Here is a 14,744-nt window from a genome sequence, read left to right as displayed (position 1 = left end):
GATTATTCTGCCTCAGCCTCCCAAGTAGCTGGGATTTCAGGTGTGCTACCACGCCTGGCTAACTTTTGTATTTTTAGTAGAAATGGGGTTTCACCATGTTGGCCAGGCTGGTCTCAAACTCCTGACCTCAAGTGATCCACCCACCTCAGCCCTCCCGAAGTGCTGGGCTTAAAGGCATGAGCCACTGCTCCCAGCCCTGAAAAGAACCTTTTTAAAATATCACAAAGTATTTCAAATATACAGAAAAGAAAATTTATTCGTACAAGTCCTTATAAAACCCATTTGATGTCCTTTTAAAACATATTTCTAATAATTATCTGAGAAAGTTATGTTTTCATTTTATTTTTTCTCCACCTTAGAAATAGTAACATGCATAGGAAACTATAAATAATGGAAAAGTATAAGATGCAAAAAAACAAAAACGAACAACCTAGAACCCTAACAATTACAGGAAGTTTCTGGGTTTTTTGGTTTTGGGGGGGTTTTTTGGTTTTTTTTTGAGACGGAGTCTCGCTCTGTCACCCAGGCTGGAGTGTAGTGGCACTATCTCGGCTCACTGCAAGCTCTGCCTCCCGGGTTCACACCATTCTCCTGCCTCAGCCTCCTGAGTAGCTGGGACTACATGTGCCTGCCACCGTGCCCGGCTAATTTTTTGTATTTTTGATAGAGACAGGGTTTCATTGTGTTAGCCAGGATGGTCTCGATCTCCTGACCTCGTGATCTGCCCTCCTCGGCCTCCCAAAGTGCTGGGATTACAGGCGTGAGCCACCGCGCCCGGCCAGAAGTTTCTGTTTTTAAAAATAAAGGTTTGTTGTATCATTTGGGCACTTTGGAGTCTTTACTTTTTCCCCCCTTTCTGGGCTCTTTAGAAAACATTGTTGAGATAGTATTCTAAAAGTAATCTGTATCTTATTTTTGTGACTTTGTAAGCTTTTCCCATATCATTAATAGCTTTTTTATTGGCTGTATTGTAGGCTATCCTGCGTGTGTCCTATGCTTGAGTTAATCATTCCTGTACTGTTAAACATTTGGGAAGAAAAATTTGTTGTAATATTACAAGGACAGATACATGATTTCAGTCTTTAAATATGTCAACTTGCTCTTAAGCATATCTGCATTTATATTCTTTTGAATTGCAGTCTTATGATTGCCACATATCTGAGGGGGTAAAGGTACATTGTGGGAACTTGCCTGTGACCTTTGGCAATTTGAACTGTGAGCTCTTTCTTAATATTGCCTGTAAATGTATTTGTTCTACTGCAAGAAATTGTTAGTCTTAAATGCCAGAATCTTTGTTTAGAAAAAGAAACTGAGTAGCCGCTTTAAAATAAAATACAATCTATTCTAATATACCAAATTGTATTTTTGTCTTAGAAATATCCATATTGGTATAGATGTCAATAACATCTCCATGATGTATATGTCAATAAACATCTCCCAGAATACACCCATCCCCTTAGTGTAGGTTTAATCTCTGGCAGTCACTCTGCCATACTTAGAATGAATCATTCTCAGCTGTAAAGAAATCCTGGGTGCATTCAGCTCAGTGACTAACAGCTCATTCCTAAGACCTCAGTAACTGCTAAGGAATTACGATGTGTGCCTCTGTTCTTAGAAGCCAGGTTCGATTCAGTCCTACCAACACTAGGACTTCACTGGAGTCTGGGTTCAGAGTAGGTAGCAAGAATCATAATCTTAATTGCCCCTTAGAATTGTCTTGCTCTGCACTGTGTGTGTAACTCCAGACATTGAGAAAGATCACTACTGTTTATTTCAGGCTAATTAGAAAAGGCAACATATCTGAGGTGTAAATAATAAATAGGATTTTGTGTCTGCTAAGTAGGGTAATAACAGTCCTTTTCTACCATTGATTTATCAGCTTATGTATCTTATGACTTCAGAGTATATGTAGAGAAATGGCAGTAGGGGATGAGAGAATTTTAGTATCCCCCTTATGAAAAATACATTGAAAAAAAATGGGGAAATTGGGAAGAGTCTTAGTGACTAAGGGAGAGGGAGAGCTAGCTACAAAAGGATGCAAGAAAAGGAATTAAGAAATAGGATTGTGTCCCTTCCCCCCCTCCAAAAAAAAGAAATAGGATCGTCCTGAAGGTTGATAGACCTATGGGTGGTATGTGTATGCATGTATGTATATATACACACATATATGTAACATACAAATATGTATATTGTTCCAAGTAAACAAAGTAGATGTGTGTGTATATTTACATGAACACCCTAAAAATAAGATACATTAAATATTTGTTCATCTTTTGTATGTCAATGAGTGATATTTTTACCTTATTTTGTATCTAAATTAGTTTTATTTGGATGCATTTTTAGATTACTAAGTGTGCTTGCACTATGAAAGCAATATTGTATACCACTTTGTATTCAGGTAGTTTACATAAGAATAATAGGATATTCATTCAATCATACTTTTAAAAAACATTGGGAAAAACAGTTCGTAAACACCGTACTTTTAACATGAAATTCCAATCTTACACATTTGTGGTTTTTTGGGCAGGTATATTTTGGAACTTCACATCCAAGATACTATATCTCTGCCAATGTAACTGGCTTCAAATGTGTGACAGGAATGTCTTGTTTAATGAGAAAAGACGTGTTAGATCAAGCAGGAGGACTTATAGCTTTTGCTCAGTACATTGCCGAAGATTACTTTATGGCCAAAGCGATAGCTGACCGGTAAGAACTAAATGAAGCCATAGTGTTTTTATTACGTAACTTCTGTTGGTTTATTCTTTTTTTTCAACCTGTAGATTAGGGCTTTTTAATTTAATTTTATTTTTTTGCTAGTAAGTACAGAATAGGTCAGTTTGAATTTTTTTATTTTTGTTTTTGAGACAGAGTCTTGTTCTGTCACCCGAGCTGGAGTGCAGTGGTGCAATCTTGGCTCACTGTAGCCTCTGCCTCCTGGATTCAAGTGATTCTCGTGCGTCAGCCACCGGAGTAGCTGGGACTACAGGCATGTACCAGCACGCACAGCTAATTTTTTTATTTTTAGTAGAGATGGGGTTTCTTTGTGTTGGCCAGGCTGGTCTTGAACTTGTGACCTCAAGTGATCTGCCCACCTTGACCTCCCAAAGTGCTGGGATTACAGGTATGAGCCACCACACCCAGCAGATCAATAATTTTAGAGAGTAATTCATATTCTAATTATAGAATTGTAGGTATGTACTAATGAAGAAAGTAAATGTTCTGATTCCTCTGCATTTTTCAAGTTAATGTGTTTTAAAGTAATTAAAAGGAAGTTTCTTTGTGATTAAAATTTTTACTGTATAGATATAAATTTCTGTGTTTTAGAAGAGTTAAAACTATCAGTTATTTTTATTCATTAAAAATAAACCAGTAGGTGAAAATTTAAAGACTATCATTTCAAAATTTGAAATTTGTCAGTGAATTATACAATACTTTGCTAAGAAGCCACTGAAAAATTCATATGACTGACTTAGCATTTCTGTATCACAAGATACTTGTTTTGTTTTTTTTTTGAAGCAGTCTCTCCCTGATGCCCAAGCTGGAGTGCAGTGGCACAATCTCGGCTCACTGCAACCTCCACCTCCTGGGTTCAAACAAGTCTCCTGCCTCAGCCTCCCAAGTATCTGGGATTATAGGCGCCCGCCACCACGCTCAGCTACTTTTTTGTGTGTGTTAGTAGAGGCGGGGTTTCACCATTTTGGCCAGGCTAGTCTTGAACTCCTGACCTTGCGATCTGCCCGCCTCGGCCTCGCAAAGTGCTGGGATTACAGGCGTGAGCCACGGCACCCAACCTAAAATACTTGTTTTTAAAGGGGATCACTGCCTTGTGTGAGAATTTGTTTTTAATTTTGAAAAAACTAAAGTGTGTTTTAAATAAAAATTCTGTCGTGATTGTGTTAATGTGGTTCATGGTTTCCTGGTGTCTCCCATGAGACCCATAATGCCACTTTCTGTTTACATGTCTTGTTGAATATTCACACAACTTTGTTTGTTGTTTGGTTAGTAGTCATCAGAGACTCATCTATTAAATATGGAACCTCTCCATTGTTTTTCCAAATGACTGCATTTTAAGTTTCTTAAACTGTAAAGTAAGGAGGGTACAGTTTCTTCTAGTTCTTAGATGGTGCTGTCATGGTCTAGCGTAATTGCTGAAACATCCATACGTATGGTAGACCTTAAGTAGTGTGCTAATCCTGAAAGCTGGGCTCACCCTCCATCCCGGCAATTGCCTGGTCTTTATAATGATTACTGAATGCATAACCAGTTACGCTTGCATGTGTTCATCATAACTTACTTTCTAATTGTCTTAATTTTCAGAGGTTGGAGGTTTGCAATGTCCACTCAAGTTGCAATGCAAAACTCTGGCTCATATTCAATTTCTCAGTTTCAATCCAGAATGATCAGGTAAATCAACTGTTTCCTTTTTATACTTCGTTAAAAGGAAAGGTGGGGTGGGGAGGTTAGTAATTTTTACAGGTTTAATGTAGTTAAATAAGTATACCTAAAGGTTAGATTTTTGTTTAGTTCCCGAAAATAGAGTTTAACTTCTGTGTTTAAGATAAATTTAATGTCTAAATATATTTTATTTGCTGTATAACACTGAAAGCACTCAATAGAGAGATGTTGAGACTGAATTTTTTAATACACTGATCTCTATTTTCTAACTTTCTATACTGCTTAAATTTTATAATCTGTATTCATCAGAGCGTAGGCCATACAAATGAATTTATAGACATTTTTCTTTGACATCCTAGACAAAAATAGAAAAGAGAGTCATTAAAAAAAAAATGTAGGTTGTGTGTGGTGCTTCACACCTGTAATCTCAGCGCTTTGGAAGGCCAAGACGAGAGGATCGCTTGAGCCCAGGAGTTCGAGACCAGCCTGGGCAAAATGGATGAAACCCTGTCTCTACAAAAAATGAAAAATTAGCCTAGTGTGGTTTTCATGTGCACCTGTGGTCCCAGCTACTTGGTGGGGATAAGGTGGGAGGATCACTTGAGCCTGGGAGATTGAAGCTACAGTGTGTGCCACTGCAATCCGGCCTGGGTGACAGAGCAGAACCCCATCTTAAGTAAAAAAAAAAAAAAAAAGAGTTTAAAAAGAATGGCCTTTCTATCACAAGGTAAAAAACTGATTATTTGGGGGAGAAAAAAATGGATTTGTCTTGTAACCAGGATGTTGTTTTAAAGAAAATGCTTTTTGTTTTTCTAGGTGGACCAAACTACGAATTAACATGCTTCCTGCTACGATAATTTGTGAGCCAATTTCAGAATGCTTTGTTGCCAGTTTAATTATTGGCTGGGCAGCCCACCATGTATTCAGATGGGATATTATGGTATTTTTCATGTGTCATTGCCTGGCATGGTTTATATTTGACTACATTCAACTCAGGGGTGTCCAGGTATGTGGATAGGCGTGAAAAGGTTGGCAGTCACTTGGTGGAACTAGAACTATTTGAATTTAGAAAAAGTTGAAGAAAATCTATCTGAGCCATTCTTCAGCTTCCCATTGTAGGTTAGTCTCAGGTTTGAACATCAGTTTCTCTAGTGGGATGTTGACACAAAACTTAAGTTGATTTGCAACTTTCTATTGGTTATATAATCACTTTTATTAAGGTTCCAAAAACATGAAGTTAATTAAATCAGTGAGTATTCAAACTAATCATACATTAAGATAGCAGTTATTTTCATGCGTCTTCTAGTAACAGTTGGCATTTTCTTGAATGGTATAACATGGCAGTTAAATTACATAAGGAAGCAGACTGGATTTTACATAGTATACTTAGAAAAGTGAAATCCAATTTTTTTTAACCATGTCTTTAGTTTGACAGTGAGTGAAACTTAAAAAAATGTTTTTCCATTCGTAGGGTGGCACACTGTGTTTTTCAAAACTTGATTATGCAGTCGCCTGGTTCATCCGCGAATCCATGACAATATACATTTTTTTGTCTGCATTATGGGACCCAACTATAAGCTGGAGAACTGGTCGCTACAGATTACGCTGTGGGGGTACAGCAGAGGAAATCCTAGATGTATAACTACAGCTTTGTGACTGTATATAAAGGAAAAAAGAGAAGTATTATAAATTATGTTTATATAAATGCTTTTAAAGATCTACCTTCTGTAGTTTTATCACATGTATGTTTTGGTATCTGTTCTTTAATTTATTTTGCATGGCACTTGCATCTGTGAAAAAAAAAAAAAACACATCTGTAGTCTTGGCCAAATGATACACTTTATTTTGTGGAAGTAGAGAATCAAGAGAATTGGTTCTAGGAACCTGGGTTTGTTCTTCATTGTTGTTTATTTTTTTAAAATAAATAAATATATATATAGATGCTCTGCAACAAACACTATGACAGTATCCTTCAGTAGAGAAAGTTTCTTATTTGTGAGTACACTCTTTTAGAATATTTACGGGTGGGATAGCAGCAGCTTTGCTTTAGGGTTTAGAAGAGACTAGAAGGAATGACTATTCATGTCCAAAGTGAATAGTTTAGTGCAGTGAACAACACACGGCGAGGTACTAACTGAGAAACTTTTTCATGCTTTATGCCTACCTCTTGTAGTTGTTGCAGAGCAAATATAAATTGTAATAAGGTAGCTAGGCCTTGCAGAAACAAACAGAAAAACTTAAAAAAAACTAAATAAAAGAGCTGGAGTCTAGTATTTATATGAATCTGTGAGAGATATTTTGGTCTCACTGCAATGAACCAAAAGTGGCTGAGTTTGGTTTTTAATTGTAGCCATGTATTGAAGGCATCTTTTTGACCAACTCTTGTTGGTTCTGTCTTGAACCATTGTTAATCACTGTGCTGTAATTAGTATAGCTAAATCTTTTCCTTCCTTGCTCCTGCCCCAGCCCACCCCATCTTCCCTTAACATTTTTTCGGGGTGGGGGGGTGGGGTTGGGAGTGGTTTTGTTTTAGTGTGAGTGGATGTTTTGATAGTTGTAAGGAAAAAATGCATTTCAGACACATTTCACACATGAGCTATTTTCTTACACAGTATGTCTTATTGTTAATAAGAATGTAATTTCATGATACAAGTATTTAATATCTTTTTTAAGTCAGTAAATATTCTAGCCATCAATAAATAAATTGCAGTAGAGTATTAAGAGGGGATAAGATGAGTTTACTCTTAAAATTAATCAGTATCAAACTAAGTCTACTGTGTGTGTTTTTTTTTTTTTTTTTTTTTTTTTTACTATTATAGTTAGTCTAGTCTTATTTAAATTGGATTTTTGTATTCCAGTTTATATGACAAAATAGACTAGATCAGTGCTGGTTGTAAATGCATGCTGTACCCCACTGTTTTCTCCCCATCATGCCGCTAAACTTGCTCACCAGGTTGTGCTTAACTTGTGGTGAACTGGACTTGTTTTTGTTTTTTTTTTTAAAAAAAACAAAAATGTAAGGGACAGTGCATAAGCCTTTTCTTTGTTTAGTAGTGGTGTTTTGCTTTTTCTTCAGGATTGGATGGCATGTTGTCCATAGGAATGCCTACTGCAGGACTAATACTGGCAATATGGCAGCTGTAAATTCTGAGTTACTACAGTCTCCATGTCAAAGCATAATGTGTAGCATATTAGCAATAACTACATATTTATAGAAAACACTTTTCACTCTACTGAGCCAATTCATTTAATTGTCAAATGTCTATATCCATGGTTTAAATGGCAACATATCTATAAGTATGTATTTAAGCTTTTCTCTGGGCCAAACTGCTTCGTCCTTTTTTCTTCCTTTTTTTTTTTTTTTTTTTTTAAGCCTTATGATGAATTTGTTTGAAGGGCATTTTCTTTATGAACAAAGGCTTGGATGCATATTCCTTTCTTTCTGTGAATGGGAATTGTTCCCTGAGGAAAGTTGCACAGTTAAAACCAGTCTGGTTGTGACCCACTACATGTTTTGTTTTTAATCACTATGACCTGAGTTGAACTTTGCTCACCATGTTTGTACTTGTTGGTCTGTTTAATGAAGTTTGGTTGATGCCATCCTTTGCACTGCCGAAGTGTAAACTTGTGTATTACTTAGCTTTCTGCTGATCTCATTATGGACAGTGTAACAACAAAACCAAAATGGCTGGACAGACTTCTTGTGTTTTGTAAATATAAAATAGGACAGTTCTGTAGGTTTGTTCAGTGTGCTAGTGGAGTATTTCCTTAATGTAAAGCTTCACTTAAGCAGAGTGGTTCTTTGTTTAGCAAGCTTGGAGTGATGATAAAATGGTAAGAAATAATATAAATGTTGAAGAAAGCATCACAACAGAACTATAGGAGTCTAAATTTAATAAATAATCTTTAAAAAAAAAAACATTGTCTAGAATATATACCATGTTTTATTATTTAAAATCATTGTCTTAAATGTTTGTTCAAAAAATAAAAATTTGAATACAATCAAAATGTTAGCAGTAGTATATTTTTTTTGTTCTTTTCTTCTATATTTTTATAAATAGCATGTTCCAGCATTCACATCAGAAGTATTAGAAGAGTTCTGTCAAGTATTCCTTTTGAAATCTTCCTTTCACCTGAGCCATAGGTAAAATGAATAAGGACATAGGCAGTCCTATGACTTAAGTATGTCTTTTCTACCTTGGTTGCCTGTTAAAATCACCTGGAGAACTTGTAAAAATATATATATATACACACATACACATACACCCTGGACCCTGTACACCACAGACACACACACACACACACCCTGGGCCCTGCCCACGTAGATTTTGATGTAATCATTCTGGGTGAGGCCTGAGCTCTTCTACCTGTGATTCTACTGTGAGAATGGCTGGCTTGTAATGACCTTCAGAAAAGAGCCAGTGGTCCTTTGGGCCCCTCTTCCCCAGGCTCACAACTTGAACTCAGCCTTTTAGATCTTACCACTCTAATGGCTAGGAAAGGTAAATCCAAAGGAAGGAATGGAATGGCATTATTACTTGAGACCCAGATAGGAGATGAACCTTACGTGCTTTCCAAGGCCAGGTCCCTCCCAAGCTGGAGGCCTTCACAGGCCTGTTTTACCACCATCCCATGAGAAAAGAATGTTCTTAACTGGAGAACAGATCTGGAGTAGAAAGAATCTGCTATCTGCTGAATATCTTAGTCTCTCCATAGCTCATATGTTGAAACCTAATCCCCAATGTGAGGAGGGTCTTTCAAGGTGATCAGAGCCCTCAGGATTGATGCTTATAAAGGAAACCCCAGAGAGCTTACTTGCCTCTTCCGCCACGTGAGGATATAGCAAAAAGGTGAACAGCTATGAACCAGGAAGTCCGCTTTTACTAGCCACTGAATCTGCCAGGGCCTTGATCTTAAACTTTCCAGTCTATGGTATTCTGTTACAGGAGCCATAAGAAACTAAGACACAATCTAAAAGGGATCTGGCCCAGTAAACAAACTGATTCCTTCTCATTTGTGTACTTCTAACCCTACAGTTTAAGAAATGATCAACACCAAAGTTGATCAGTATTAGAATTTCATAGCTAGGTGGATATTGAAGATCCCTCACCCTTATTTTAGAATGAAGCTGAGACAGCCACGATGAGAGCTGTGATCATAGGGTTAGGTAGACATGGCGCTGCTGGCAGAGCTGGGAGTAGCCCCTCTCTCTGGTCTCAATGTGGTGTATGTCTCCACTGGATCACATTGTTTAAATTTATGCCTACACTAGCTTTAAAATTTACCTAGACCTTAAGGGGGAAAGAATATCACGGTTTTAATAACCATCTGTATCCTAACTCTCAAAAATTGTTCTAGAGAACCAGATTCAAACCTGTAGAACAAGAATGTAAATTACTATAAAGCTCATTTAAAGTGAAATGCTTTACATACATGATTGATAGAGAAGATTAATACATACCACAAGAATGAAAATAGTTCAGACCTTTCCTTCTGAAGTTTTTCAGGATCTAGTACTTGAATTATTCATTTATTCATTTAAGTTATAGTTTATGACCACATCAACTTCATTTCGGTGAAAAGAAAGCAAACATCACAAAATGGTGAGCACCTATCTCTGCAAAGCTGCAAGGGTATGTGTTTAGTTGGATAATTTGCTTTAAAAATATGGATACCTAGAAGAAAGTTTAAAATCACTATCTTAGTATTTTCTAAAAACAAAAATACGTATCTTTAAGGGATCCCTAAGCAGCTAGTTGCCTAAGAACCAAAATGTGCTAAGCCTTTCACATGGCCCCTCCTCAGTTCCGGGAGAAATTGGCAGAGACTGTGTGTGTCTGGAATGGTTTCATGTGGTTGTGCTGTTTAGACTAATCATCATTTAGACATCCATGCTAATAGCATGGACTTGTAATTATCTAATTTAAACAATTTAGGGATATCATTTATTTCTCTACAGGACTGAGTGTCTGCGCCCCTCCCCTGCTGCCTGCACACCTCCCATTGCGGTCATGCCACCTTTGTTTCCCAACCCTTGTCACCAGCCATGAAACCTCTATCATTTCCCCTCATGACTGACCAACACCAGGCCAGCCTAAGGAACATGTTGGAGAAATCCAGCAGACTATTTATTGTGCAGCTCTGGAGCAGGGGAAAGGAGTGGGTTAGAAGTGGTGACTTGGGAGTAATTTCCCTAGAGGTGATGGCTGAGACAGTGACTATAACCAAAGTCAAAGTATCAGCGGTTGACAACTAAGGACAGAATCTTGGGGACCTATTTAGAGAGACAATGGAATAAAAACATCTAGGAAAAGAGGCTGCCAGACCTGGTGTTCAAATGAGCTTTTTGGTAGCTATGGGACTTTGGGAAGCTTCCTTCATCTTTCTGAGCCAAGCTGTCTTACCATGTAGAATGGAGATATTACAGCACCTTCTGAGGTGGTAGAGATGATTCGACCAGGTCATGTGCATAAGCATAGGGACAGTTAGTGCCTTTTTCCTCCAAAAGAAGAAAGAAATAGTAAAAGGAGTGCCACAGTAACCTTGGAAAGAGAGATTTCAAGAAGGAAGTGGTCACGGGAGGAACCGTTGACTGTAAAGGATGGGAAGAGGCTGGTAAACTCTGGGGCGGGAAACTCCCCGTAGAGTTACCAGCGTAGGTCTCCGCCATAGTGAATTGTCTCAGATGTTGATAGATGAAGTATCTGCGTGGGAGTAATACAGCTTCTTTATGAATGATTTTTCTTGTTTTACACAATGATACATTTTCTACAGTGAGAGACAAAGGGGTGGGACTTTCAAAGCCAGAAATTGCTCCTGACCCTGAGAGCACCCGTATGACTCTGATGCCAAGGAAACGTTTTAAGAAAGGCAGCTCCCAGGAAGCCAGTTCATCAGAGTGGAAGAAGCAGAAGTCAGAGGCTTTAGGTTTGGCTGCATGTGAGAAAGACATGAAAGCTATGGGCGCAGATATTTGGAAACTGCAACAACGATGCATTTCCACCCAAGGTCCCCGTAATACTAAGACAAAAAACAGCCTGACTTGAATTTGCGAGAAATGTCCTAAGAAGTTGGGTCAGTAAGAGATGATGAAGGGGAATTGCCCATCCCCATCTTCCAGTGTCCTGACTTTATCCTAGACCGTCTCCCAACAGCATAATCAGCATCCCAGAAGCAGCTGTGGGCACCCTAGCCCTGCCCAGTCTGTCCTTTTTCATTTTGTTCTGATTCACTTGTTTTTGGTTATATTGCTTGTTTTACTTCCTGCTTTGTCTCTACATTGACTTGGAGCTTGACTTGTGACTTCAGCTTCTTTCTCTGACCCCATGTTCCTCAGCCTTACTCAAAGCCCAGGAAAAGGTGGTCCTTAATTTTCTATTCTCATTTCACATCACCATCTCCAGCCTGAGCTCTCCGTCCCCAACCCCTGTGGAACCAGAGCTTCCTTGCTCCCATGCTGTTTCCTTGCCCTGAAAGTTTCTCTCCCTTCATCCTCACTTTCCCTGCCTATGGGGATACTCTCCTTCTTTATTGTTGGTTTTTTGTTGTTTTGGGGGTTTTTTTTTTTGTTGTGGTTTTTTGGTTTTTTGAGACAGAGTGTCACTCTGACACCCAGGCTTGAGTGCAGTGGCGCAATCTGGGCTCACTGCAACTTCCACTTCCTGTGTTCAAGCGTACCTCAGCCTCCTGAGTAGCCGGGATTACAGGTGTGCGCCACTACACCCAGCTAATTTTTGTATTTTTAAGGGGTTTCACACCATGTTGACCAGGTTGGTCTCAAACTCCTGTCCTCATGTGATTCCCCTGCCTCGGCCTCCCAAAGTGCTGGGATTACAGGCGTGAGCCATCACCACGCCCAGTCAAGATACTCTCCTCCTTTAAACCTCAACTCACATTCAATTCAGGACCTTTCCAGAGTGGTGTGTGCCCACATTTTGTCCCTTTCATTTTGTCAGGCATTTCACTTAGGTGTCTGCAGGTCATTTCTAGTTTTCAGGGGCCTGGACTTTGCATATCTTAGTTGTCCTTTTTTGTGCTTTTTTTCTCTTTATACCCTTCCCTTCCCTCCAGTGCATTCATGTAATAGTCACTCAGGAAAGGTCTATTGTTGACAGTCAAGCCAGAATCAAAACATTAATTCTGGCACCAATGTCATTTAATAACCTTTTCACCCTCTCATTGTGTTAGTAAGGCGTTTGCTATTTCATGCTCCCAAACCCCGACACTCACTCTACTTGACTAAAAGATTTCTCTACACATGAGTGTAGAGAATACTAAAATTTTGTTTTCCCCTTATGGAATCTTCTAGTTCTGGTTTTGGGTTTTTGTTGTTTTTGTTTGTTTGTTGTTTTTTGAGACAGAGTCTGCCTCTGTCGCCCAGGCTGGAGTACAGTGGCGTGATCTCAGCTCACTGCAACCTCCGCCTACCGGGTTCAAACGATTCTCCTGCCTCAGCCTCCTGAGTAGCTGGGATTACAGGCACCCACCACCATGCCTAATTTTCGCATTTTTAGTAGAGACGGGGTTTCGCCATGTTGGTCACGCTGGTCTCGAACTTGTGACCTTGTGATCTGCCCGCCTTGACTTCCCAAAGTGCTGGGATTACAGGCCTGAGCCACTGCACCCGGCCTGTTTTTTTTTTGTTTTTTTTTTTTTCTTAAACTTTGAGAAGCTAGCAGTTTTGGGAAGGAATCAAGAGGTGACCCTGTCAAATCTATCTCATCAACATCCTACAAGCCCACTGATTCTTGTTGTGTTTTATTTTCAAGTCACATGTTGGTTTTGGATTATAAAAATAGTACATATTTGCTATAAACATGAAACAAACAAAAGCACTTCTAGGTAGCTACTCAAGAGAACTTGAAACAAAACATATCCACATAAAAACTTGAATGTTCATAGCAGCATTATTCATAATAGCCAAAAGGTGGAAACAACTCAAATGTCCATCAACTGATGAATGGACAAACAAAACTTGATCATATACAGACAATGGGATATTATTTATCCCTAAAAAACAAATGAAGGGCCAGGCGCAGTGGCTCATGCATGTAATCCCAATATTTTGGGAGGCCAAGGCGGGCAGATCACTTGAAGTCAGGAGTTTGAGACTAATCTGGCCAACATGGTTAAAACCCTGTCTCTACTAAAAACACAAAAATTAGATGGAGTAGTGGCACACACCTGTGATCCCAGCTACTCAGGAGGCTAAGGCACGAGAACCGTTGGAACCCGGGAGGCGGAGGTTGCAGTGAGCCAAGATCACCCCACTGCACTCCAGCCTGGGCAACAGAGTGAGACTCTGTCTCAAAAAAGAAAAAGAATAAGAAAAAGAAAGGAAGTATTGATGCATGCCACAACATGGATGAACCTTGGAAATGTTATGCTAAGTGAAGGAAGCCGGATACAAAAGGCCTCATAGTGTATGATTGCGTTTGTATGAAATGTCTAGACCAGGCAAATCCATAGAGACAGGAAGTAGATTAGTGGTTGCCGTGGGCTAGGAGATGGGAGGAATGAGGCATGACTACTAACAGTAGTCATTACTAACAGGGTTTCTTTTGGGGTAATAAGAATGTTTGCAAAGGAAAAAAATAAATATCACTCTCAATGTATTATTTCCTTCCCACATCCTGGCACATACTGCTAAAGTGCTTTCCAGAGAAGGTGTGTGCGTTTCTCATTACTTGTCATCCTTGCTAGGAGTCAGAATAGCTATTTTCTAAATCTTTCTAAATTTGACAGATGAAAATGTACATCATTCTTTAAATATGTGGCTTTTTAATGACTGATAAGATTGAGTATTTTTGTATGTATGATTTTTTAGCCATTGGATTTTCTTCCATTTCTTAATCTTATTTATTTATTTATTCATTCATTCATTCATTCATTTATTTTGAGACCGAGTCTCACCCTGTCGCCCATTGTGGAGTGCAGTGGCATGATCTCAGCTGACTGCAACCTTCACTTCCCAGGTTCAAGCAATTCTCTTGCCTCAGTTTCCCAAGTAGCTGGGATTACAGGCGCTCACTACCATGCCTAATTTTTGTACTTTTAGTAGAGATGGGGTTTCACCATGTGGGCCAGGCTGTTCTTGAACTCCTGACCTCGGGTGATCTGCCTGCCTTGGCCTCCCAAAGTGCTGGGATTACAGGCTTTAATCTTATTTAAATGAGGATCCAAATGTTTTCTTATTGCTTGCTCCACATCTTTTCCTTTTAGCAATATAAAATAGCTTTTATATTGCCAAGCTGAGCCCTTCACTCTTCTACAACCTTTGCATTTAGGAAGGTGTTTCCTCAAGGTAAGATAGAATAGGCACGGAAATAATCAATTAGCATTTGTGCAAC

General features: G+C 38.9%; 1 protein-coding gene across 1 annotated transcript in view; it reads left to right on the top strand.

The window, feature by feature from the left end:
- Positions 1-8,403, top strand: part of UGCG (UDP-glucose ceramide glucosyltransferase) — a 38,473-nt gene extending 30,070 nt beyond the window's left edge. The window contains exons 6-9 of the mRNA XM_011992459.1: positions 2,528-2,706; positions 4,318-4,404; positions 5,212-5,401; positions 5,867-8,403. Of these exons, the coding sequence (XP_011847849.1) occupies positions 2,528-2,706; positions 4,318-4,404; positions 5,212-5,401; positions 5,867-6,037 (627 nt within the window). The 3' untranslated portion in view covers positions 6,038-8,403. The remainder of the gene's footprint in view (positions 1-2,527; positions 2,707-4,317; positions 4,405-5,211; positions 5,402-5,866) is intronic.
- The last annotated feature ends 6,341 nt before the right edge of the window (positions 8,404-14,744 follow it).

Source organism: Mandrillus leucophaeus, unplaced genomic scaffold (genome assembly GCF_000951045.1).
Source record: "Mandrillus leucophaeus isolate KB7577 unplaced genomic scaffold, Mleu.le_1.0 Scaffold410, whole genome shotgun sequence".
NCBI lineage: Eukaryota > Metazoa > Chordata > Mammalia > Primates > Cercopithecidae > Mandrillus > Mandrillus leucophaeus.
Note: the sequence above shows the minus strand (reverse complement) of the source record. Positions and strands in the feature narration are given on the sequence as shown.